Raw genomic sequence first — 27,562 nt, forward strand, 5'->3', positions numbered from 1 at the left:
CAATAATTGTTGATATGGATCAAGAAGAAGAAAGAGATGTTTTTATTTCATACATCACAAGAGTGGAAAGGGTTGGCTCATTCCTACATAGTGCATATACTTTCAGAGCATTTGCCTTCATCCCACTTAAAGGTAATGATGTATACTTAACTGCCTAAAGCTGCCCCACAGACTGGGAAACCCCAGAACCACCTGATGTTAGTGCAATTAGGATTAGTTTTATTGTCTCTCTCTGTAACTTCACCAGAATGCACGGGCTACCTTGCTCATCTCTGGGACACTGTTTTGGTAATCCATCTGATGTTAACACTGATCCAGCCCCTCCTCAGGAGCCAAACAGCTCCAGACGAAGCAGAAATAACCACGGACTTTCAGCTGCAGATCCAGTTATTTCTCAGCCTGAAGTCCTACCAGGCACTCCACAGGATCAGCAGCACAAGCAGACTCAGAGGACTGTCAGCTGTATCTCCACCCACTCCACCAGAACCAGAAAAGTTAATGGTACCAGTTCAAACTCTGTCTGCCACCCGCAGGACCAAGATGATGATCCATGCTTTGAGTCACCTCCACCCTGCCGTAGCATCTCCCAGAGCTCAGAAGACGAGGCACTGGAAGCAGAGTGTAGTCCAGAGCTGGAGTTGAAATGTCCTCAAATACCCAGACCCTCCATTATTATCAGACAACCCAAGGTAAGAAGGCTGTGGTCAGCAAGTTCTGTTTTCAACTGATATATTCATTTTAAAGTTGACTCTTCTTTATCATTTAATTTGACTTTGGTATTTTACAAATCCACACTCTTTCCTTTTTACTTGACAGCTGGTGCAGGTGATTGTAGAGTTCATGTAATACATTACATAACCACAAGGGGGTGTAGAACCAAATTAAAAGTATTAATCCATTCTGTATGATATTTACAGTAAATTGAAGCTCGTGTCCCTTTGGCTGGATTTAATACATTAATTCCTCATCACACTACTATTTTTTATCAGTGAGGCATGAAAGTCAAAACACACGTGAACACTCACATACCCACTTTGCGGTCAGAGTGCTCAGTGACTGAAGATAGAATGTCAGTGAAATGTGTCCTGAGCTCCTGTTCAACATAATCTGTTTCCTGATCTCTCTAAACACCCGTGTGTGCGCTTGTGTCTGTGTGCTTGTGCATGTGTATTTGTGTGTTGAGAGAATTGTTTCTATTAAGTCTTGACCAAATGCTACCACGCACAAGCTTTTCCTCTTTATCCAAGGAAAGGGATGACACTTTATGCAGGCTAAGCCTTGTCCTCTGATCAATAGTGCTGATCAGCACTGGAAACCGCAGAAGAATGAAAGGGAGGAGGGGCGGGTTTTAATAGGAATCCTGGAATTTACACAGCTGATTACTTCATCCAAAGGGAGATATCTTACCAGCAGATGTTTAGACATCTGTCGGGTTGATCGTTTTAGGCCGGAGGATTGTCAGTTTGATACGGCCGAAGTTATTAAACGAGCCGTGAAAGTATTAAACACATGGTTGATTTATTATGGCAGCCTGGTACAAGCCTGGAATGAGAATTTTAAATTCCTTGACTGACTAAAACATTGAGCCAACTCTATTACTCAAATGTAAAAGCACTCTTTAACTACCTTGCAACAGCCCCCCCCCCCCCCCCCCCCAATAAAACTGCAGCAGAGTTGCTTGTTGGCCAGCAGCACAATGCATGTTTGTAGTGGACGGCAACAGGCCTGTGAATGTATAGAATCACCACTCCCCTGACATAGCTATTATTGTGCTGTACCAGAATGAATTACAAAACTGTTTTCCCTCTTTCAGTGGAAACAGGAACAAGATTTCACAATGTTTGTTTCAACAAAGTTAATATTAATCAAGTGTAACACCTAGGGTTACTTCCTCATCGAACTGTGTTCAAAAAAGGCTGACAGATCCACTGGAGCACAGGCATGGTCTGAGCATGTGCATTTAAAACCCCTATAGCACCTTATCAGCTGACCTCTCAAAAGTCATGGCATGTACCACTCCTTTGTGTCAGTCCACAGTGTGTAATTGTTCAAACTTAATCATTAGTGTCTTTGTAAAGACATCCAGCACAACAGATGAAGCTTTGATCCTTTGCACCCCAGTGCTATATCTTTGTGTGTGCATGTGCGTCTATGTGTGTCCATATCAGTGTGTGGCCAACGTGCTCATGGGGCGCTTTCTTTATCCAAAGTTGAAACCACTGTCATATCTGAACGTTCAGCACAGTACACACACACACACACACAGGAACACTGATTACATGGTTAGCGAAAGAATGTCCTGCTAGAAACAATAATACAAATTCTTATTCTCTCTCTCTCTCTCTTTCTCTCTCTCTCTCTCTCTCTCTCTCTCTCTCTCTTCTCTCTTTCTCTCTCTTTCTCTCTCTCTCTCTCTCTCTCTCTCTCTCTCTCTCTCTCTCTCTCTCTCTCTCTCTCTCTCACACACACACACACACACACACACACACACACACACACACACACACACACATAGCCACACACAGTAGTAAAAGATTACTGAACACTGTTATTAGGCAAATAGAGGGGTTGGTTTGAACAGGACGAGAGAGCAAAGAACAGGAACATTCCCCTATAGAACAATCACTGTCTTTCCTAACACTGGCCTCATACTGCCATCTGAGCTCTATTTACACATACAGTATTAGAAAGTATTTTCTTCCTGTGTTGGCACAGACATTTATGTTGTAAAAGTAGGTTTCAGTATTTCACAGATGAGAAACTGAGCATATTACCTACTTGCATCTGTGGCTGCAGGCCCTCTATGTGTAACCCCATATGCTAAAGATCTGTAAATGAATCTAAATCACAATGTTACTAAATGTGTCTGTTGTCCTCAAAAGGGATTTTTTTTTCCAAAATTAGCCATTGTACTAATGTCCGTGGCCTCACAGTCTTATTGCCCCATAATTACACCTTGCTTTACTCTGCTTGTACTTTTGTACTATTGACGTCTGACTGGTTGTGCCCATCAGATTAATGTTTGTTATTCAGTGATGACCTTACAGTGACTGACAGTATCCCTTTGTGTTCCCTTCCCACACACTCCCCTCAGGAATCAGAATTCCAGGAAACGGCGTCTGACAGGTCGGACTGTAGAGAGACAGAGGATGGAGGGTTATCAGGTACGGAAAACAACACAAGCTTCCTCTTCTTTTCTCTCCGCTCCCTTCTCCACCTCCAGCTCTTCCACCGGGCACAGATTTTGAAAATGGAAAATGTTCTGGCTGAAGTCTCATCTGCTGATGGAAAAACAACTTTTTATGTAGAGAGCAGCATATTTCTGAAAAGAATTACTCTGCGTGTGAGGAAATGATCAGGTCACACAGTTGTGCCCTCAGTGTGTCAGTGTGTCATTATGAAGGAATTTTTGTTCCATAACTTGTCTGCTTAGGCATGATTAGGGAGCCCTCTCTTTGTCTAGCTGTAGTAAATACTCATCCAGAGGAGAGGACGAGCATTCGTTTGTGTGATTTTATATGTGTATGTAGCGTGTGTGTGTGTGTTCCCTCACCTTGCCAGGATGTCTGGGAGGAGCTGAGTGCTGGCGGTTACCTTGGCAATGAGTCTTGGGGCAAAGTATTGGGAGGGGTGGAGGGCCACAAATGGGTAAAAGGATGGAGTTGAGTGGCTGATTAATAATGTGATTGAATGTGTACATTGTGTGTGTAGTAGTGTGTGCCAGTAGACCTGCAGGACAGAGTGTGTATCAAAGCCTTGGCATACACAAACCAAGGCCACCACATCTACAGAGAACCTCTCTGCCTTTTGTTTTCTAACCCCATCCGATAACATTACAAAGAATGGATTTTGGGGGTGGGGGTTGGGAGGTAAAAACACCTCCTGAAATTTGGCAAGTTTTAGTTTTAGAAAGGTGGTATTTATTGTATTTGATTTGGTAAAATTGTAAGCTGTTTTGTCCACCTCTGTATACAAAACATGTCGTGATTTTCATGAGGTATCTATCATATGTATTTAAGGTAAAGTTGGCTCTGTTCTCTTTTATGGAAGTTGGAACAACAGGCAGATAAGGTTAACCAACCTACAGCACTGTCATTTAATGCTTTACTAACCCAGCCCAGTGTTTTAGATGCTTTTAAAGGATTATAGTCTCTATGTCTCTGTGTCACAAGCACATGCACACACAGAGAAAGAGAAACAAGAGAACATCTGCTGCATGTGGTTCTCTAAGAGTTGTAAAATCAACACAATGGACACTGTAAGCCTTACAACAGAAGTCTCTTTATTCCAATGAGAGAAATTTAAACAATACAGGCACACTTTTGTACTCCCGCCCCCCCCCCAAGGATAAAATGGAAGAGATTATGATGCACCAGGGGGTAATGTAAGTACAGAACCTCCTCTGTCTCTTTCTCCCTGACACACGCACATGCACACAATTGTCATACTGACCTTGATTTCCTCTGGTCACGGTGTGAGCGTGTTGTTGGAAGGGCCTTCCTGCTCTCTGTGTTGGAAATCCCGCTTATTCAGCTTATTCACACAAACAAGTGGACGGACAGAGGGAGGGACACGTACATGTTTCTCTATTATGATGTGTTTCCCTGTGGAGGTTTACCCAGGCCCGTACACCTCCCACATTTGACCTGAATTCTTTTTTTTTTTTTTTTTTTTTATTCTTTATTGTTCCCATATGTTCATGTTTAACGAGCATTAATGCCCTTTGAGGATCCACATAACCTGTTATCTTATGTCAGTGCTGTGAAGAAATATTTGAGTTTCGTTGTACTGCATGTCTGCACACGCCCAAGTATAAAAACAGCTTTTCATGGCTTTTATTTAGAAAGTGTACCCAGAGTGATGAATTACTTCATCTGTGTGTCCATGAAAAGAAGTAAGTGTTCCTAAGAGTTTGAACATATGTGTGTTGTATAAATTCTTAAGGGTCCAGCAAAAGATATATAGATCCTCAACACACATTTTGTGTCTGTGGTCTGTTTGATAAAATAGACATGGTAAGCTGTGGACACTTTTGTCCAGCACTGTGGATATTTTACCCCTTTCTGTACTGTAACAGAGCCATCTGCTCTCATTCCTGTTGGCAGTCATCAGGCTAAGTGGAGAGGCTCTATACGGTAAAGCCCAATAAATCTGGGTGGCTTGACCAGTAATAACAGCCTCGGTGACAACAACTGGAGTGAAATTACTGTATCTTGATCTTTTTGCATGTGCTCGCATGCATGACATGCAAACACATGCAAACACATGCAAACGTGGACACATACATAGACATGCAAATGCAGGAAATTGCATGCAATCTGTAATTTGCTCATCTGCTACGCTTGAGTGAATTGTTATTCCCTTGAATAGAATGAATTTGTGGTCAAATTCACCATATATGGCCGGTAGCAGACAGATAAGAGGAAAATAAACTGCAATCAATGAAAAGTAAGAATGAAACTAGTGACAAAAACCTTTCCAGTGCCGTCTCTACCACAGAGAGGCTGCCCTGGAAAAAAAAAGGTTTAATGTTCTATGAAAATTAAACTTATTTGTCACAGGAATTCTTGTTGCTCCAGAGTGCACTTCATGTAAGGAGAAACATCAGGGTAGGTGTTAAAGAGAGACGTCAAGATATCGGGAATTCAGGCAAATCATGACAAAAAATATAAATAATAGAGAGAATGCCAAAGCATGAAGGTGCATCAGCTGATAAAAACCAGAGACAGGGAGAGTTTGAGTGACTGATGAAGCTGGAGAACAAGAGATCATTTCACGAGTGCGCCGAGAGGCTGACGCAGCACTGACCTCACAAGCCTCATCCAGCCAGGCACCACGGGTGCGTGTGTGAGTGTTTGGATGTACGTGTGTGTCTGTGCATCTGTGCAGTAAGGGACACTGTGGTGTGAGTCATCCAGCAGTGATTGAATTAGCTGAACTTTGGCTGAACACTCACAGGCAAAAGAGGAAAACGCTGAGTGCATTACGTTACCCCAAGAACTGGCGAACACATCTTGGAGACAGACAGGCTGACAGTGAGCGTGTCGCCCACATTTTATTAAAAAGATCACCCAGCTTTATAAAGCTGCACAAACAGCCTACGCACGCCCTCTTTGTTATACACACACATGCATGCGACCACACATAGACAACTCACCAAGACTTACAGTGACCTAATTGGCAATTTCTTCCAAAACACGTCATAAATGTGGAATATCGCTTCAGTACACAGTTTTATCTTGTGGTTTCTCCACCAGTGCACTGAGGTTATGAGCCCTAAACTGTTGCTGGGTCAGACGTGAGGGAGAAAACAGAGTGGAAAGAATGCATTAAGTCTGTTTGGGACAATCGAGAGGGAGACAGAAGAAAATGGTGGCTTGATGTTAAAAAAAGACATACTGAAATTTTTTATTTTTTTTATTTTTTAGTATCTCAGATTTAACTGAGGGCTCTTGAACATACACTGCTTCAGCATATGGTGGGTGTACTGCTGGTGTAAACCCCCAGTCATCCTGAAGTAGGTCATGCACATGGCGGGTGGTGTTTGCGTACTCTACAATTATGTGCAATTATTTACCATCTCCCCTTTTTCTATACCGGTTCAATGTTAAGCATGGTTTCACACTCACAACAAAACAGGAAAAGAGATTAAGTTCTCCCTGTGCATTTCTAAAATCTATTTGTTATTCATTTTGTGTTTTACTTCATCACAGAGCAACAGATGTGTACAAAATCAGTTCCTTTTAAAACAAGCATAGAGCCTTGTTTCATGTTTACGTCTTGCCCAGAAAAAAATATTCCTCCAAAAGAGATCCACTATGATCAGTTTTTAGATCTGCCCACACTTACAGGAAGGCCTATGTGTCACCATGGTTTTCAGATAACTGCCATATCCTGTTTAAAGTGGAGGCCCTTAGAGGCCTGACAAAGAAAAAACAAGGGGGCCTCACTTGCAATCCTACATACACACAAGAGCACACACACACAAGAACGGTGGGAAGCCCTCGGCCGATAACAGAAACATCTGTTCCTGAAATTTGACTTATACCAGCAGTGTGAGATAGTGAAGAGGAGGGAGCAAGACTGTCCAGTTCCAGGCAGCAGCTTTCAGTGAGGAAACCCCCATATACACACAGGAAGCAGAAACAAGATGACCTTCAGTGTCCAAACCTGTCCACATAACCCCATCAGCGTTTATTTACAACAAAACAATATATTCAGGATTATGGTCAGTGTCTTTCTGTTGACACGTGTCCCCACAGTGGTTTTGAATGAAATTTTGCATCTTTTCTGCAGAGGAAGGGGTTTTCACTTGTTCAAACCACTGTTTGCACCTCAGCCATGAAAATGTCCGCCTGAATCTCTTCATCTCATTTGTGGTTTAGTGTGCAACTTCCTTAAAACCATCTAAAATGGAAACTACTCACTTTCTGCCGATCAGTTGTGAAGTTGCTTTACATAAACAGGCCTGTTGCCATAGCAGTGAGAAAGTACTTTGTGAAGTGAAGGTTTTATCTCCAGCATGACTTGAGTTTTAACGATGAAAGTGTGTGCCTTAATGAGATGAAATGAATGAGATAATGTTTATTATTTTAAATTAAGGCTAGATTTTAAGTTTAAAGAGTAGCTCTGCATTATTAGAAATACACTCATTAACTCTCTTGACAAGAGTTTGATGAGGAGATTGATACACCTCTCGGATCTGTACGGCAGTTTGTTGTTTCACAGGGGGTTTTGCTGGACTTTGTCTTGACTGGGACCAGTAACTTCCCAGAGTATCCACTGATTACCTGGGAACTGGTCCCGGCTAAGAAAGAGTCAACACATAATCCCTTGCGAAATACTGAATCATTGTCTTTTACACTTAAGGTTTTGTACAGATTAAACCAACAAGATGCAACATTGGGCTTTAGATGTGCAGGTAAAAGGATTTACCTTTTAACAGAGGCAAGTTCTTTCCTTTTGTTTCCAACCAGCTGCTGGTACAAGCTCCAAATTTAGCATACAGATATGTGAGAAGCATACAGATATAAGAGTCGTGTAACTCATCTGACTCTCAGCAAGAGAGCAAGAAAAAGAATTAGTGTTTTGCAATGATAGTTGTTGCTATAATGTTTGGTTTCTCATCACTTTTATTCTCTTATGTACAACCACATGCATGCACAAACACACACGCACACATTCACTCAGTACACATCTGTTTCCTGCATAGTGGGAGCTCTGACTGTGGTGGTCTCTGAAGGGAGTGTCCTCTGTTAGAGGAGATCCCTGTCATGACTCATCCTATTGTTCAGCTCAACACTCGTAGTCACCCCTCTCCTAAATTATGAGAAGGTCCTTAGGAATGTTCTTCTTCTCTGATGCCCCAACCTCCCACATGTTTAGATTTCAAATCAGACCCTTGAGCCTTTTTGTACTCTTTTTTTTTTCTTTTTTTGTCATTTCCAGTAAGCCTGCTCTGTAGTTGTGCAGCAACTTAGAACTTTATCCAACAGAGATCAAACCCAGCCAGATGTAGTCAAGGAGGTTATTTGCCGACAGAACACCATGAAACTGGGGGTTTCGGTGAGCTGATTTAACAGAAGGAGGGTGGATAAGCAGATCCACCCTCCTTCATCAGTAAGCAGATTACTCTTCATCACAAAGAATGCTCAGGATATTCAGTCTGAGACAACAGCGGGCAGCAGACTGATCTGTTGTAATCAAAGTGATGAATGATCAAATGATCTGCATGAGGGAATACTGCAAACTTCCCCCTTGAGTTCTTTGATGAAAAAGCACAACAATTTTTGCATGGACACCAATGGTCACCAATCATTTCAAACTTATGCTGTGGAGCCAAGAGTTAAACTCACATACCTTTTATTCTAGTGCAGAGTTCAAAGTATCTAAATATATCAAATATATCAGGCTAAATTTTGAAGAAATCCGTATAAAATAATGAACTGCATATTCCCACTTAGATAAGATAGATGGGTGCAGCCATAAAAAAAAATCTAGGGTTTGAATATTTCATTCACTGTAAACATCATATCACTTCAATGATGAATTGAAACATGCTGATATGACAAAAAATAAAGCAGCATTAAAATGGAAGCTGTAAACACAATATCATAAAGATGTTGTGGCAAACATGTCAGTGTACAGTCACCTATTTATACATCGGCAGACACCGAGCAACATTAGCATTCCTTTGGAGTTGTGTGACCATCTGGCAAATTTAAGTTCAATATTTGCTCTCCTTCTTGCTCTGTTTTGGTCTCCACCAACTCCTGCATTGGGTTTATTCTGGTCGAAAGCAGCTGCAGCTGGAAACAAGGTTTGTGGGCTGGGGGCCATTAAACCAAAGCTGAGGGGAACTGCAACTAAGTGATAATTCTTTGTAGATTTGTCATAACTAAATACCCTTTTCACATTACATGTAAAGTCACTTAACCCACATGCTGTTTTAAGGGAAAGGGGAAACTATATGTTAAACTGACATGTTGTGGTTTAAAAGATCAATTTAAAAGTATGATTTAGTTATTGCTGCTGTACGCCATATACCATGTAAATTGTGTTTCAATACCCCTATAAATAATTTTAAAAAACAAAGTACAATTGGTCCACTAATAAATTTGGATGCACAGAAAAGCCTGTCCTACATAGAGTATACTTTATTAGAAAATAGTACTAAAACGTATTAAGTACCAAACGTAGCTCATCACAGGTTATAACAATTTTCAGTAAGACTTTAATGACAAAATTTTAAAAATCTAGTGATCCTGTGTTTGTGAGTGCTCCATCGCACGCCCCGCCCTGAGCGCGAGGAGTCCCTGCTCATCTACTTCAGAGAGCAGATGAAGAAAGAGGAGGAGGAGGAGCCCTTTGCCTACGTCACTCTATCCCTCCCACCCAGCTTAAATTTACATTTTCTATGGGTCCTAGCTGAGTGTGCGTGCGTGCGTGTGTGTGTGTGTATGCTGGAGCTATTGAACAGTTTTGAACAGCAGAGAGTCGCGTAGACACACCTCAACCCCAAGAAGTGATCCGGAGACGCGCTGATGCGACCTGAACCACTTTGTCATTTTAGAAATTGAACAGCTTGAGTTGGAGAAGTCGCGTCGGGGTCGACTTTGAGGTAGGTGTGTACGTGTATATATGTGTGTGTGTGTTAGTGTCTGGAGCTCGAGCGGTTTTCGTGAGGTTGTTTCACGAGCGCACTAACAAAAGCGGCACGTTTTAACTGTCTGTCTGGCCCCATCGGCGGAAGCAGCAGGTTTTTGCGTTTAAAAGCTGGAAAAGTGACGAGGAGGAGAAACAGACCGAGGAGAGAGAGAATGAGCTTGCAAAACACAAACTCTTGTTTCATTGTCTCCTTTTGTTGTAGCGCATGACTGTAGCCGACGGGACAGTGAGGAAAAAACACGTTGAGGTGGTTGTACAGCACGTACAGTCCACAGTTACATCTACTTTGGAGCAGACTGGTGTATACATGGCAGTTTACACTTAGTGCTTTGTGAGAAGAACAGTAGAAGAAAACATAAGCTTTTGTTATCTGTAGTGTGTCAGTGGTCTTCTGAGAAGATGATGTGGGGTACTTAACATGTAATGCTCACATGTGATATTACACTTGGCAATATGTGTACACAAGTCTTCTAAAACAAAGAATCACTCTTGTTTTTAATCTATTATAAAATCACATATGTGCCTCAAAGGGCTTTGCAACCTGTACAACACTTGACTTGCTGTTTTTTCTTGTCACCATAAGGTACAAGCAGTAACCCTTAAATACCATTAAAAATGATGCCTATTAGTAATCCAAGCATAGGAGGAGACCATATGATGCGGATGAGCTGTATCTGAATTTATCATTTGTGAGTAAGGCTGTGTGTAATAGCACAGCGATGACTAAAGCCGTCTGTGTCAAAGCACATGGCTTCAGTCAGAGCTGACACACTCTGGCCTGTGCTGTCATCAGGCACACAGGCCAACTGTCATGAGAAGTGGTATGTTTTGTGATATTGGAGCAGGTCCGTCAGTCTCCAACTTGTGGTGTTTCTTTTTCATAGTGGATTATACTTTCTGTCAAACTTTAACAAGACGTCAAACAAACAGTGATGAATCCAGCTCTAGCCTGAATGTTGGTTGAGTGTGTTTGCTGGGTGGAGACGAAATAGCAATGGCCTGGCAAATACAACCGAGCAGCTTCAGCATGTGAAGTAGTTTAACTCAGGGTCATCAGATGTGTTCAAGTGAGAGGTGAAGTGACAAAAGCAGGTGGTATGAATGAGAATGTTATCCTGCATAGGTGCAGAGCTTTCAGGAGGGCGAGTGTGTGTGTGTGTTTGCAGGGAGAGGAAAGTTTCTCGCACATGTGTTAGTCATTTGGAGGGGAGTTTGCAAAACGATTTACATCTGTTTTCTGATCTTTGAACCCCTCCTTCCCTCCTCTCTCTCCTGTTCCTCTTACTTGGTCTCTCTTGCTGTCTTCTGTTTCCCGTAAGGGCTGATGCTGTCACTGTGCATGTGTGTGTGTGAGTGAGTGTGTGGTGGGTGTTACAACTGGAATGCTCTCTGCTCCATTATTATTGCACTCAAAGGAATTTAAATATGTGAATGAAATGTCTGAGTTTCCATTCTATAATAGCATGTGTCCATTAGTGGTTCTGGTGCATTTCTCAGATGTATTATTATAAAATCTGAGTCCATGTCAAGGACTCACCCTGACCTCAAGAAAATCAAGGTATTTGGGTCAGGCATGGGTGTGTGTCCTGCAGGGGTATAACTGGCAACCACATGTGTGTTGACAGTATTATCTCCCACAGTCCTGCTGGTCTGTCTGTGGGCACAAAATCTTCATTACTCAGCAGATAGTACTGATCCTTAAGACCCACACAGCACCAGACAGTGTTACTACTGTGTGTGTGTTTCATGATCAGGCTCTGTTACTAGTTCTTCACAGACATATAGGTCGCTCGTGGTGAAAGACTACCTTGTAGCAAATGTTTTTAAATCTTTCCCCTGTAATGAGCCATGTAAATAAAGCGCGAGGTTTCAGAGGTTCTCTGTGCAGAGAGCTGAGTCCTTGTGGTTTTAGCAAACACATCTCCGCTCTGTCCAGTTCCAGTCTGCAGCTGCCAATGTTGTCTTTATACAAAACAGCCATACGAAGCATAATAAAACTGTTAGAAATTGTCACAGTTATGAACCAAATCAGCAAGTATCTAAGTCAACGAATGTATAAACATGACCCACGGTTTCCTCCGGAGTTTTATAGCAGAGGTAGACCCACATTATCTGAAACAAAGGCCACCTTTGCTAAGATCATCATTAATAGACTTTTTAAAATAAAATATTTACCTTCAGAAAAAGAGTTTTAGGTAGCCATAATTGATCACCAAAGTAGATATATAAAGTCTTTGGAAGGTTGTGCAACAACGTCATGCATTTTACTCCTTTTAGTTATTTTTCCTTTTTACTTGATAATTAAATTTTATTTAATAGTTGAAAACACATATGTCATTATGCAAAGTATCACAGTTCTTGCTACACCTCATAGTTAGGGGAATAAATACTCTTTTATGAAATAAGACACCTTTAGGGAAGAAAGTCAAAATGGGCTTTTATCTGTTTTCTAAAAACATGTTTTGGACAGCTTCTTTGTCTTTGTCTGATTTTGTTTTTTCACAGACACTAGGTGCATTACTGCCCCTCTCCGTCCAAGCTGCATGAAATATTGTGATGCAATGCAAACACAAGTGATGCAATCACAGCATCCAGCAACAGCACAAAGGATTTGTTTACACTGTACTCTAGTTTTGTTACCATGGTTTTAGATTATGATGTCACAATTTGGGTATTGAGTTTCCTGATCGAGAGCTGCTGTGGGATGGGTGGCGGGGTTTGTGTGGCTGGGGGCGGTCGATTCATATGAAATTCAGACATGCAGAGGCTTGACTTGCTTTTGTTTGAGCAGCCTCAGGACTTGATGTTGAGTTACTCATAAAAGAGAGATAAGATATACATGTATGCATACCAAAGACTAAAACAGACACACAACCTACAGAGACTCAGCTTCTCAAAGAATCCCATTGATTTTCCTGCTGTTATGCTGGAGCTTCAATCACAATAAAGCACCATTACTGTGCTGGCCACTTTGCGTAGTCTTGGAGAATGGATGACACACACACACGTGCACGCACGCAGACTCAAAATGCCTTCCTTCTTTCAGCTTGTTAGGTTGAAGTATAGGGAGATTGGGAGTCTGAGCTGCCTGAATCGGATTAAGCTCAATGTATGTCAGTATCAAGATATACGACCCTGTCTTATTATAAACACAAACAGGGACGTATGTCCACGGAAGAACCAGACCCCTTGTTTCTCTCACAGCCTGAAGCCAACAGGGTTTCCAGAATGTATACCCATACTGGCTTTGGAAAGTTTCATCAGACAATGAAACCACATGATTGCCTACTGTCCCAACTAAAAATATATGCATGCACGTACCGTATATTTTGTGACATGTCGAGCATAAAGCGAAGAATCTAAGAGAACAAAGACTCTTCATTAAGCCTGTTTTTGGTCACCTGGTTACCTCATTATCTGTGTGTGTGCGTGTGCGCGCGCACATGTTCAGCTTACACCCCGTGTGTCTGTCTGGCTAACTTGTCTGGTTGCCCAAGGTAACAGTTGTTATTTGGGGTTTTTTTTCTCCAGTAGCATGTAAACAAAGGAGAACCTCCCAAATCCTCCCTGGTATACCCCCCCAGCCAATGAGATTTGAGCTCCCAGCTGGGCTCAGCCACTAGACAGTGAGGAGGGGCGTGACTATGCTCCATAAGGGGGAACACAGCAGTAAAGCACAAAGCTTTGCATCTGGAACTGGAACAGACAGCAGAGCCATAACAAAGACTCTTCCTTTATAACAGTACTTGACACTACCAAGCCAGACGAAACGGCTGTGGCTTTTTTTTTACTATATGGCTTTTATACCACTTAAAAGACACATATTGGAATTGCATTTAAAAGGGTGATGTGTGTGAGGAATGTGCCGTTTATGGGCACATGTTTACATCTCAGTGAGGAGGAGCCACATGAAACATGAATATGCTCTGTCTATAATTTGTCTTCTTTGGGTATGTCTGTGTAGCAGAACAGTGTGGATTCTGTGCATGTGTTGTTTATCTGTCTCAGCCCACCTGTTCTCATTGGGTCTATACATATACATACAGGACCATGTGTCAGTGTCAGCTGTGAAAGAGTATAGACCAGCCTTTTGTGTTTGACTGACAGGTGTGACCCCAGTCTGTACCCACACAGGCCATGTGTTCAGAATTTGGTTTGAGTAAGCACTTTGATTTTAACCTTTTAAAGAAAAGTGCACATAGAGTGCACCCAAATGTTTCCGTCACTCAAAGATGTCAGTGTATGAATATAGGTCTCCGGCTGTGTGTCTGCGTGGCCCGGACATGTATATGCTGTTGTGTGCCCAAAGCAATAATCACTTTGCAGGTTCATCACATTCCCACAGCGTGACTCAAAGTGGTGTCTGTGCCTTTTCAGTCCATCCCATTCATTCTGTAATCTGCCTCACCCTGGGGCTCGCAACAGGGCTGCACACAAGCAAATCAGTGCTGAACACAAACTGTCAAACCAGGCATGTTTCAGTCCAGTAGGAGAGATCACAGCTAAGCTTGATCAGTAGGTGCTCATCTGAGAAACATCATCTTAACAAAAGGCATCGGTTACTCTTTATTTGACACGTCAGTGCATGTCAGATAACAGATCTGGATACTTGCTCATGCTGCTATCAACGCTTAAAAGCTGAATGTGGAAGTGGTCAAGCTCGCATTATAATCAGACAAGACCAAATGCAGTCATAGTGGTTATCCAAGAGATGCAAGACACAAAAAAGGATGGAACACAGACACAGATGTGAGGAACTACAGCCACAAGACATGACTGTTTTTAGGCCAAGATCACAACACTGTGATTTGCATCAGAGCCCAAAATCACATGAACATTATACATATAATCGTTGGCAAAGTGTTGAATGTACTCAGGATTGTGGGTTTGGTTTTTTTTGTTTGTTTTTTTACTTTTTTAAAATACAAAACAAGAACTTACTTGTGTAGAACATAGACCATTGTGCAACAAAAGCCTTTGTGTGATAGGATAGTTCAAACTTCTCACTTCTTTAATTTAAGTTCCTATTTAATGTTCAGATTCCTGAAGAGCATACAATCATCGTGAGAAGATAAGATGATGATTTCCAGGTTCAGTAGAAAAAGGCCATTAATATCACTCAGACTGCAAGTGCAGACAAAGAAAAAAGATGTTTTCCTTTTTTCACAGTAAGCTCTGGGTTGAGAGAGATGAGAACTGTATGTAAGTTTGAGGGAGAGAGTGACTGGAATTCAGATGTTTTCTTATGAACTATTACTGCTGGCTGGCAGGCGTGGTGATGTGTTTGGGTGTTTACTTTTTATCATGACAGTCTATAGAGCCGCCATCAGGGTTTTACACATCCACAGACACACACATGCACACACACTGCGTAGCTAAAGCCTAACAGCTCGAGCCTTCCTCACATGATGCACTGTGTGTTACATTATCCTTTTCTTGTGTGGGTGTTTGTGCATGTGTCCACATCTGCGCTTTATGAACCCTAAAGCCCTGATTGTAAATTCCCATACCCTTGCGTCTCCCTAGTGACATCATCGTATTGTGGGAGCGGGGCGGGAGCTTTAAGAGGTCAGTACATGATGAGGCCCCAGAATTCCCCAGCTCCTCTTCTCCTTTGCTCCAGACCCCCACTCCAAGGCAAGAAATACAAAACAGATCTCAACCCCCAAACTCCCCAGCATACTTTTGAGGAACCATTCTCTCTCTCTCTCTCTCTCTCTCTCTCTCTCTCTCTCTCTCTCTCTCTGTCTTTCTTTGTTTGTTTCTCCGTCAGAACATCCCATGATTTAGTTTTGTTTAGCCAAATGCGATGAATGTTAGATGTATTTGTCACCACTCACTCTATCATCCTCTGTATGCTGGTAGTAACTATAAATATGAGCTGTTTGCTCAGTCTAAACACAAATTATTGATAGCAGTCACGGGAGAGGAATTTTGCGTTTGTGTTGTTGAAACATGTTTGTGCTTCTTACCAGTTTATGGTGTTTATGTCTTGTCTTGTCTTCTCTCTTTGGCTGCTTCTCTCTTTGGCATGCACTGGCAGGTCTTTTTTTTTTCCCCGAAGGGAACATGAGTGTCATTTATACTCACACACAGTTTTGCTTACACATGCACATAACTACTAGACTGCAAACATGTACTGTGGGTACTGTATGTGGGCTGTTTTTTTTTTTTTTTGTTACTTGATGCTAACTTTGGATGTGTTCTGAGGTGCAAGTGACAGGAAAATATGTGATTCTGTTGTTTGAATCTGTGCTCTTGAAATATGTGTACATGTACATCATTGTGCTTCCCACCACAATTTATGTGATGACAGTGGCGGGGGGGGGGTTGTTAATGGCCACGTACGTATACAGGTTCTGTCCAGGAAATGAACTCATTGTCACTACTAGGTCACAACTCTCTGCTTCTCTTTCACTTTTTCTGTCACTTTCACTCTCTCTCTGAAAAACACACACCCCTGCTGTCCCTCCCCCACCCCTCTCAGCTGTCAGTTAAAAGCCCATCTATCTGTGTGTTTTAATTAGGGCCTACCCTGTTTATGGCTGAATGGCCGCTTCATTAACGGAAAGGCTAGGAGGTGCACACACAGATCTGTCCGGCTTAAAATGCACAGCAAGGGGGGGGGAAGATGTAGGATGTGTGTGTGAGGGAAAGAATGGGGTGTGGGGGTTGCTTTAGGGGTATTGATGACGCAATTTCCCCTGAGGGGCGGACCTCCCATCTGTGAGCGGAATAGACAGGATCTGGCCAAAAAAAAAAAAAAAAAGACTGAACAAGAGGAACTATACGGGACAAGGAAAAGATATCAGAATAAGAGAGCAGATGGTAAATTAAGTTTTAAGAAAATGTGAAGCTTTTTTTTTTCATGAAATTTACTGAGCCTGATTCTAAGTTGACTTTTTTTCACATATATATGCATCTATGATCAAAATATGGGGAAATTATACCCTTTGGTGAGCTTCTTTTGGTGAGTCTTGCATACACAAAGGCCAAAATCATGGTTTGCTTTCTTATTAATTCTTATGGAATTCCTCTCTAAGCTTCTTATTAACCAATAAGAAACAAATCATGTAAAAAAAAAAAAAAAAACATGAATTGACATTGGTCCCTTTTTCATGTTAGATGTGTCCTTTTATATTTGTTTATTTTGTAAACCTGACCCCTGTGTACCTTTGTGCTGAATACTGTGGAAAACAAATCCTGGGTAGGGGTTGATGCTGGAGTGGGTGTGGTCAGCCATGTATTCGTAAGCAACACACGACAGTTGAATGCCCAACCCCGCCCTGTGCGGAGCTCTAGATGGTCTGCTCTGTTTTTGCCTGTATCCTGGAGGAGGATAGGGGGGTCAGATGGTGAAGCAGGCCACCAGCTGCTCTCCTCGCCTCCGTTTTCTCTGTCTTTCGAGGCTGCAGCAGGAAGAGGGCCACTCATGAGTCATGAGGCGCTATGCCATGCCATTATTCAGCATCTATGTTTTTTTTTTTATCTAGTCTGTCCATCTTGGCACGTGGATAACATAAGGTTATCCAACTCTGTCTTGTCCATGTCAGTAGAAATCCACTTTTTGTAAGCGCTGAAAAAAATCACTGATAATGGCCAATTTATGTGCTCTCCCCCTCCATGATCATTACTCTTTCTGCCCATCTGTGCTTTTCTCTGTTGGGTTAGATCAGGAAGAGTGCCGGTCATGGATTTTCTTTTCATTTGGACTTTTGTTTCTTTTTATTATTTATTTTTTTTATAAAATGGACATTTTTTAATAAATGGACATTTGTGAGATTCTTCAGTTGTTGAACCTGCAAAAATTGATTTTTTTTTTGTGTGTGTGTGTGTGTTGGGGGGAGGGGGCAATGCAGACAAGCTGTGAGCCCAACAATAACATATTTATAACCTTTTTACACAAGAAGCAGACACAACATTAGTCATTTGAAGTTGTGTTTCTGGCCACCTGCCACATATAAGTCCAATATTCACTCACTTTTAGCTCTGTTTTTGGTCTCTGAGGTAAATATCTGGCTCTAGCTTCTAAATGCTAGATTATGTTTAACATCTTGTTGTTAAGTATGTTGTTTGGTGCTGAGCAGGTAGTGGACAGTGGGTCTTTTTTGCTAAAAACAGACAACTGCTGCAGAAACGCCTCTGTGAGAGCAGTGAGACTGATCCAAAACAGTGAAGTTGCAGGCTGGAAAACAAAAACTGTGAGCTGAAAGAAACTATAAAGCTATCTTCTGTTGCTGTTATTAAAAAAGAGCATTGATTATAGCTGCTCTAGGGTTGTTTTTGACATTATTTCATCTGTTAGAAGTGTTTTTAGCACTGCCCCAGAGGAAGCCTTGAGGTGTCGGTATGAGTTGGCATCAGCTATGTCCTGCTCCTGAGTGCTGTGTCACTAAATTAAGTGTGGGTGATGGCAGGTCTCCATGGTGACTCAGAGAAAATGACAGTTGAGGGGGAAATTGAGAAATGAGCCTGTATTATGAATGCAAGTCTGTGTGCGTGTTAGCTCATATAGCAGAGCTGGCTGCAGTGATGCAATCACTTGGCACAATGCGGGCGCTCTACCCTTCCAAGATAAGTCGTTCTTTCAGCTCTAATACAACCTGCCACGGTGGGATACACTTTCACACAAACACAGTCACAACTGCAAACACATTTATCAAGTGCATTCATCGAATTACTTCTTCTATTTAAAATAAACTACCACATGCACTTTTTTCACTTTTATACAGTGAAATGTCTCTGTGAGCATAATACGAGTGATATATTATTGAAAACGTATGTGTATTGTTCCAGCTTAACTTTGCATGCACTACATTTTTTTTAAAATCTTTCTTTTGGTATTTTTCCTCATGTGATTAATAGGCTATTTCCTGTAGCCAGCTCATTCAAAAATGTGACATTTCACAGTATGTGAGACCACAGTCATACACAGGTCATGAGGATGTCAGGGAGAGAGTGAAGTAAACAAAGGAAAACTGTCTTCAGCCAACTTCCTTTTCTCTTCTGCTAGACTTTCTTCTGACCCAGTTTTTCTCCTCTATTTTCCATTGTTTTCACCAACTTTCTTCCCGTTTTATCCCTTAATGCTTAGACATTTTGGATCCTCTAAATACTGTGTCCATTCTCCTGGAAATTCTTAGGCCTTTTGGAGTCTCATTAGCTGTGTGTGTGTATATCTGTGACAGTGTGCCTGTTGTCTCTGCTCTGAGGGTGTGTCTCCAGAACCAATAAACAAACAGTTTTAATGGGATTCCTGGAACAGCAGTAAGTGTAGTCCTGAAAACGGCATACCAATATCCATGTTCAGAGTGATGCTGTTGTAGTGCACGAGTTGGCATAGAGGTGTGTTGAAAATGGATCTGCAGGATGTACATGCATATGATCTACAGCATGTGTTGAAGTGGCTGATTGTTATGGTATAGTATAGTTCCAAAACCCACACCTAGGAACACATGTGTAGAAGGAGATATCAATGCATTCAATGCTGCTCCTTATCTGACCAGTAGTAGAACATATTAACTTGGTTATCTGTGTTGTTCTCAAGGTGTTATAGACTATAACTGATAGTGAAACATGCTGCTATGTGGCTTTTAAGTGAAACCAGAAGTAACATAAAATAAAACATGCAAACCTACCAGTGATAAGGCTGAGTTTAAGCAGGGCTCCAATTTGAGGTTGCAGGTCCCTTTTGAACTCCCTATGTCACTTCCCCTGTCCCTCGGGGCACAGAGGAAGTCGGAGCAGATGTGTTAAACTAACGGACACTTTGACAACACTGCCAGTCTGTAAGTTGCTCTACCCCCCCATACTTCCGGCATTAACAGAAACCTCCTTTGATGTACACAGCCTGTGTGTGCAGCCCCTGACACACACACCCTGATTACAGCCACAAGTAGTTCTGCCCACCTCTGCCATCTCACACGCACAAACACTGTCACCGTGTGCTGCCTGTACCAGGAAGCTATTTTATTTTTAGGAACAGATTTATGAATAGTGTTCTCCTTTCCAAACTTGACCCTAAACTTGTCTTACTTAGGTTGATGATTTTATAGATGTATTTACTCTATACATCGATTATAAGATGGGTTTGTAAAGTAAAGGCAATTTTTAAAAGGTTACTAATCTGAGATTAGAAAGGATTACCCACTGCTATCACTGTACATGACAATCAACTGGAAAAAGCAGTATTTACATTTGTTAACATATTCCATTGTATCCACCAAGAGTATTTACTGTGTGGCATTTCTCTCTCTCTCTTTGTTCTGCAGCCACAAACCATGTTTATCACAGGCTTCTTTGTTATGTAACTGACATTGTTTAGTTTCTGGAATGCATGAATATTGACCTCTAGTGGTTTCTTTAGGTCATTACACCAACCGTCTGCGTATATGTTTTGATTCTGAGGACAGACTTCCCCACCTTTGTGTTTAGCACGTGCTGTGTAATGATTATCTGGAACAACCAAAGACAGTGATTGGCCTGCTCACTTTCCAAAACATCCCTCCAGGTTCTCAGTCTTTATCAGTATGTACTTATCAGTCATAGACAGGAGAGACTTGTAACCGGGCAACGCCTTAAAATTACTGGCATTTGAGAAATGATTGTTTATAAATGTGAGTCATACTTCAGACTGTGGGAAAACAAAGTGCATGAGATTTTATATTTCATCTATCTAATACTGAAGTAAACAGACTGAGCTAATTTTGTATAATTTTGAAAATTGGCACTATTATACCAGTTTTACTGCTATTTTTAAAATCTATTACATTTAGGAAAAATGTCTCCAGCAAGATAAAAATACCTCAAAGTTCCATGAAGTAACAACTGAGAATATTTATTCATCAGTGAAGAATCTGTGTTTTAAGCAATAGCGACATTTTGGTCACAAATTTGTCTTTGTTTAGAGATGTGCACTGAAAGTGAGTGGGAGGGAATAGGTGAGGGAGGGAGCAGAGTGAGAGAGAGAGAGAGAGAGAGAGAGTGTCTATGTGTGTGTGTGTGTGTGTGTGTGTGTGTGTGTGTGTGAGCATAGCTATAAAACAGACTTTGAGCTCCAGTCGGCTCAGTAACAGACAGCTGTGCAGAACAAAGCACCTCTCCTATGTGAGGCTCAACAACATAGTGATAAACAGGACAGCGAGTTGTAATAGCTTCTCTTGGAAAAACAGATTCCGAATCAAAAGAGTGGAGATGACGACAATGTTCAGATACCCCGTCTTTCCTCATCTGCAGGGTGAGTTAAGCCAAGACTGAATTTTGTGCATTTTTTTAGGAGTAGGTAAAAGTGAAGCACTTAACTGTGTTAGTCTCTGTAAATATATATGTACTGCATATGTACATTATATATGTGTTAAAGTACATTTTAAATATGTTTTATGATATAGACCTTTTTATGCAGATATTATTCTTTTCTGATTTTAGTTGGTTAGATCTCCAGATATTTTATTTTGTTTCATCATCTAGAAATTCATAATCATTGATTCTTTAAACATGTGAGCCATCAAATCAGATGCAAGCAGGATTTTCATTGAGTCTGGAATAGAGTGGCACTCAGCTGCGATAAAAGTTATTTACTGTGGTGTTACTGCTTGGAGTCTGTGATTAACATGAGGTACTGATGAAACTTATTTCTCAGTTTTTTAATGGTTTGATACAGGTGATGGTGGTTTTCCACAAAGCATTGATTATATTTATTTAAATGGAAGAATACTGTATTTACAGCTGTTGTAATGCAAGTATTTCTAGTTAATAGTGGTAAATTTCAGAATACCTTATTTCCTTTAATTAAGTAAAATAGCCAAAGGATACATGCTCATATCTGGAGGAAGAATAAAAGTTGCTTTATTCTTGAGATCATGGACAACAATGAGCCTAACCTTTGGGTTAGATATGAATTAGCACCTTCTGAAATATTTACATAACTGTGAATATCTCTGAAAGACATTTAAGCATGGCTCCGTGCTGTCCTGATTCATCTTTTTATCATTTTGCATATGGTTTTTATATCATCTGTCAGGAGAATGAAATGTTCCTATTCACTCAGTGTGGAACAATTATGTAATTCCAGTACTGAGTCCCCCCCCTTCACTATAGAGACCATTCAGAAACTCTGGGCTGATGCCAGAGAATGAGGGAGATACTCATATCAGAGTTGGAAAGGAATGCAATTTCAGAGAAATAATAGATCCCAGAAAAATGTTTGGCTTTGTAACACACTGAGATTTCTGTCTCCACATAGACAAATACATGTCTTTGTTTGCTGCACCCGAACCCATTTCATAGTAGTGTTTACATGAAGGTCCTTTTCATTTGTTTGATTCAGATCCGTGTGACCCTGGTCTGTTTTTGTCATCAGGGAGGAGTGTCATGGCGGAGCCAGACTATCTGGAGGGAGACTGTGATGAGCTCATCAAACCTAAGAAGCTGATCAACCCAGTCAAGAATTCCCGTAACCACCAGGACCTGCACCGAGAGCTGCTCATGAACCAGAAGAGGTCAGGAGACGGGAAAACATACTTCTTTAATCTCTATCTCTCGGTGTCTCTTTTTTTCTGTCATGGCTTTTTATCACTTACCTGATAAACACAGCTGGTAATTCACAGCTTACTTCTAAGGAAATGATTCTTATTTTACAATTAGCATACTGCAGTTTTATTGAGGTTTATGGCACTTAAACAAGCCCAGAGCAGTGTTCAAACAAGAACAGCTGAATTCCAAGCCTGGGATTGGGACAATAATGATAAAGGAGCTAGTGACTTTTTCCACGTGCAGCAAATGATTGGACAGATAATGTTTTATTCATTGATTGAAGGCTATTTATTGAATGGTAAAACTCTGTTGCTGTCCAACATCAACATCCCCTTGTTTGTTTATGGCAAGAGCATCAAGTGGGCCACTATCCAAAACGGGTTAGACAGGGAAAATAGTACAGCATCCAGATCTAAGCTAATTTTGTTAAACCTCTACTAATGGAGGATGAGTTAATACAGTAACCCTGCTACTTTCCTGTAATTGGTTTGAAAGTATCCATGCAGACAGACTGTGCTGATGCTTCTGTAGTGTGTCACTGTAGCTCACTTCACTGGTCCCCTCAGCCTCCAGCAGCAGTATTATGTAAAGCTCAGGATATAAAACTTTCATAGAAGCCATTATATAAAACCTCAAGTGCATTAGTGTGTCAAAAATTGGTTATGTAAAGGTCATACAGATATACTGTACAGGATAAACCTGGACTGGCTGCTCAAATGAATTAATACAAAACATACACAAATACACAAACAAACAGAGAATTTCATGCAGCTTTAAATCTAGTCTTGTCTAGTTAGTATGTGTGTCTGTGTGTGTGTAGACGCACATAGGTACAGGCCTGTGATTACCCTTTTGACACTAAATGTTTGTATTTTCTGTCTCCATACACTGCCAGCAGCTTTGTGCCCGAGCTATAAATAGCTACGTAAACACACATGCTGATGACAGCTGTTGTATCACAGTAGCAATTCTCTGTCTTAAACCGGTCAAAGAGAGAGGTGCTTTTGTAGTGATGCAGGCAGGGCATTAATGAATGATGGGAACGAGGCTGGGATCGTCATGGAAAAAATGTAATAACAGTATTAGAAAAAGAAAAAAAGATTTTTCCATTCCAGAATATTGTTCCTAGCAGTCTAGACAGACAGTGTCCAGTTGAAGTCTGTGAGATAAACCTAGTGGGCTTTTCAAGGGATGAACCTGTTTTGATTGGGCTTTCTGTCGTGCATTGAAAGTATGGAAAGCTTGCCTGCATGGTGGATTACTCACAGTGATGAGAGTGGGGAGGGGTGGGGTGGGTGGATGGATGCAGGGATGGATGGATGGCTGTATGAAGAAGGGAAAAAAAACATATTATGTAATCAAGATTACAAAACAGTCTCTGGCTGAGGGCCTTTTGCTGCCTTTGCTACCTTAGCTGTAGTGACCCTTCCTACACACACACACACACACAGACATAAAGAGGAATTTCAGAAATTCAGCCATCAAGACTTGTGACGCATTTGAGCTGATGGAGGTATTGATGTGTGGGATTTGAACACACATTCCTCCCCCGTCTGCTGAAGGGCCTGCACTCATGGGAGGGGTCGTGGATAGGAGGGTCAGTGATTATGTAAACACTGCCCTCAGTGAAAGAGGAGCAGAGTGAGCATCTTTATAGCCTGTCTTATTGCTTTCAGTGACCTTGACCCTCCTCCCTTTCTGCACTAGGTGCTCGCAAACAGCTTGACCTGACCTACCTCTGCTCTGCTTCAGCTGGCTAAGTGCTATCATAAGACCCTCACTGTCAGGGAAACCAGGGTATTTAACTGCGGCAGTGACTTTAGATAACATAGTGCTGTGTTGGAAATTAACTCCCACTCCTCCTTGGAACATCATGGACTCGGTTATATAATCTTCAGGATTTAATAATGCATTTAATTAAGGGATTGTTGTTGCTAAACTGCAGTCAGGTGGGCATGCAGGGTTGTCTTTGAAGAACCGACACAGCCTGTACAGAGCTAGGATTTCAAGGAGAAAAGGAAAATGAGTAACCACGAGGAGAGTTAAGTAATCTGGATAATATGGTTTTTAAACTGAATTAATAAAGAGCATGGAGATAGAATTTTTGACCAAGGATGGCCTCTGTCCATTTACTGCTTCTGATGTTTTTTGTCTTGTGTGGCACTTGACTGTGCCCCCTAATCCTTTGCAGGCTTTGCAGTTTATTGGTTTTTGCCTTTTCTAGGCAAGAGATGACTTCAACCCATCTCTGTACCCCTCTGTCTTACGTACCTCTACTCTCAGTACTTATCCTCAGCTCCCACCCTTCTCTCTCGTAATTTGGAGGAGTTTAGAACATTACATAACATTTGGTGTTCTTGCTCCTCTTCACAAGACACTCTCACACTTTACTAAGATGTCCCTGTCCTCTTTTTTATTCGTGCTACACAAACCCAGGCAGTTGTGTAACAATCCCCCTGGCTCCCAATGATTTATCACCTCAAGACGGTTTTCATATGAGGAAAATATTCCTAAATTTTTTTTCTGAAATTTTGGGATTGTTTTTCAGTTCTTAGAAAAGGGGAAAAAAAGGAATCAAGGTCCATGTTTTCATATAATTTTTCCAAAGTCAGTTCCTGTGCTGGCAGCCATCATGTATGCAGATTGGTAAATGTGGAACAATCTGTGTTTGGCTCAAAATCAAAACTTTCCTAAAACACGACTGACATTTTTAATCCAGAACATCTCATTCAGATCTGCATGTCTGGAATGAGGTCACAGTCATCATCTGTTACGCATGAACTTGAATGCCACTCTGCCTCTGAGTGGGACTCAGCATGTGCTGCCGGAGGTTGTTCATTAAGCTTTATTTTAGTAACATGCTGTTTCCCTGATTGATTCTGCACAGGGGTCTGGCTCCTCAGAACAAACCTGAGCTGCAAAAGGTTCTGGAGAAAAGAAAGAGGGAGCAACTTCTTAAAGCTCACAAGGAGGAACAGGAGGCCCACAAGAAGAGGAGCGACCTCGAGATAGAGCTCATGAAAAGACAACAGAAACTAGAGCAGGTAAACGACTTAAAGAGTGAATATAAGCGGTCACTTTAGGACGTAGGTGGATGTACATTGTTACTGTATCTGAGCACAAGAGAAAACAAAGATTAAAGTTTATGACCGCTGCTTTTGGGCTTGGAATGCCTCTCATACATGTTGCTATCAACAGCTCATTGCCTCTATAATTTGAATTTACCAATGTCTGTATTCCTGCAGCTGGAGCAGGAGCAACAGAAAATTGAGGAGGAACAGGAGAACACCCCAGAGTTTGTGAAGATGAAAAGCAACCTGCGCAGGACCAAGCAGGAGACCGATGGGGAGGAACGAACCACCTAAAAACCAGCACGGGTGTCTGGGTCTGGCTGATTGTGCGTGTGTTTGTGAGCACGGAGGCGTCAGGAGTGTGTGTACAAAAGAGAGAGAGTGTTGTCTGTGGTGCACGGTGTTAACTTGACCGTGGTCCGAGACGAACTTCCTGGCTTTCCCAACCTAGCTGTTCCTTCCTGAAGTGAGGAGAGAGACTTTACAGACTAAAGGCCCCCCCTCTGTCTGACTGCCACGGACTGCCAGTACTCACCTCTGCTCCTCACGCACACCTAGCAGCACACAGCACCCCCCGCAGAAGGGACCTAACACAGACATGTTACATGTTACACGCCTTTCAAAGAGGGCAGTCGAGCTTCGAATGAGCTCTGATGGAGAAACAAAACAACCAAACACACACAGGAGTTTTCTTCCCCTCTGTTTCAGTCCTTTCTCCACATCAAGCTGTCGTTTCTCTTTACTGTTATCAGTGTTGTTATTGTTGTCGTTTTTTTTTTTTATTGTTCTCATCTTCAGAATCAAATAAGGAAAAGTGGACACTGGATGGACTCTTGAAGCTGTGTAATGTAAAAGCCAAACAAATGTGCTTTTGTTATTTATGTTTCTAGCTTTTAGCCCAGGTATAGGGGAGGACACTTTTAGTCGTTCTGTATTTTAGTTTGTTTTACGGTATAGTTTATGAAGCCAGAACAGGACAAAGGGAGTGTATGCTTGTGTGAAACATTCAAGTTTGCTTTGTTGTTTTTTTTTTTTATTTTATTTTATTTTAAACATGCCATTTCCTCAGCTAATGCAATTTTGAGCAATAGTAGAACTCCCAGGCATGAGAGTGACATTTTCTTTATATACTCTGTTGTTTTGTATGAATAAAAGTGTTACTTAATAAATAATTTAAGTTTTTTTTTTTAGGTTGATCAATAAGAATAAGCCTTGAGCCCTGTCTGATCAGTCCTTGTGTGCTTTTACCAACAAATAATTTCATAGAAGTCCTAAGTATAATTGCAAGTGTGAACTTGTAGGCCGCCTGTCATCTTGGGATATCTGCATGGCTCCTGAAACAGCTCTGAAAAGCATCCAAGAACTTTATCACTTCAGTATTTTGTCTTTATTTACATTGGAGCCATAGATGTGAAGACAGGTCATTTAAGTCAATAAATCTGAACTGAAGTGGGTGTTAACTGCAAAACTATTTAACTAGTATGTGTAGCCAGCACCACACACAAATTCCAAAATGGCTACACAATGTCAGAAACTGTGATTACTTTGGATGTTAAAGTGCATGTTTAGTGGTTATTGAAAAATCACACAAAATAATATTATGGGTCCAAAATTCTGGTTTGTGGGTCTCTGAGAGACGATAGCTGTTATTATCATGGGAAGAAGCAGATTTACAACAATATAACCCTGTGTTCCTCGCTCCTCAGAATTTTCTTTTAAATAAACATAATTTTAACATGTTCCATTTCTTTTTCTTTATTTGGTGTGCTGCTCTGCCACTCTGTGGATGTGTT

At 41.3% G+C, this 27,562-nt stretch overlaps 1 protein-coding gene across 5 annotated transcripts; it reads left to right on the forward strand.

The window, feature by feature from the left end:
- Positions 1-269: 269 nt before the first annotated feature.
- On the forward strand, positions 270-27,508 carry fam107b (family with sequence similarity 107 member B). 5 transcript variants are annotated; one of them, XM_041037577.1, is made up of 5 exons: positions 270-689; positions 3,095-3,164; positions 22,526-22,664; positions 25,586-25,742; positions 25,944-27,508. In XM_041037577.1, the coding sequence occupies exons 3-5, from the start codon at positions 22,537-22,539 to the stop codon at positions 26,061-26,063; spliced, it is 405 nt and encodes a 134-aa protein (XP_040893511.1). In that variant the 5' UTR covers positions 270-689; positions 3,095-3,164; positions 22,526-22,536; the 3' UTR covers positions 26,064-27,508. The 5 variants fall into 5 exon arrangements, with proteins under 5 accessions (XP_040893511.1, XP_040893515.1, XP_040893514.1 ...); XM_041037581.1 differs by lacking the exons at positions 270-689; positions 3,095-3,164 and adding an exon at positions 9,925-10,124; XM_041037580.1 differs by lacking the exons at positions 270-689; positions 3,095-3,164 and adding an exon at positions 9,925-10,120.
- Positions 27,509-27,562: the final 54 nt, after the last annotated feature.

The sequence above is a fragment of the Toxotes jaculatrix genome, chromosome 5 (assembly GCF_017976425.1).
Source record: "Toxotes jaculatrix isolate fToxJac2 chromosome 5, fToxJac2.pri, whole genome shotgun sequence".
NCBI lineage: Eukaryota > Metazoa > Chordata > Actinopteri > Toxotidae > Toxotes > Toxotes jaculatrix.

Bases quoted from the DNA above. Each gene is read 5' to 3' on its own strand.
- fam107b (XM_041037578.1), top strand. From the start codon at position 21,361: ATGACGACAATGTTCAGATACCCCGTCTTTCCTCATCTGCAGG. The intron at 22,665-25,585 runs GTCAGGAGACGG...GATTCTGCACAG, and splicing joins CTGCTCATGAACCAGAAGAG to GGGTCTGGCTCCTCAGAACA. The intron at 25,743-25,943 runs GTAAACGACTTA...GTATTCCTGCAG, and splicing joins GACAACAGAAACTAGAGCAG to CTGGAGCAGGAGCAACAGAA.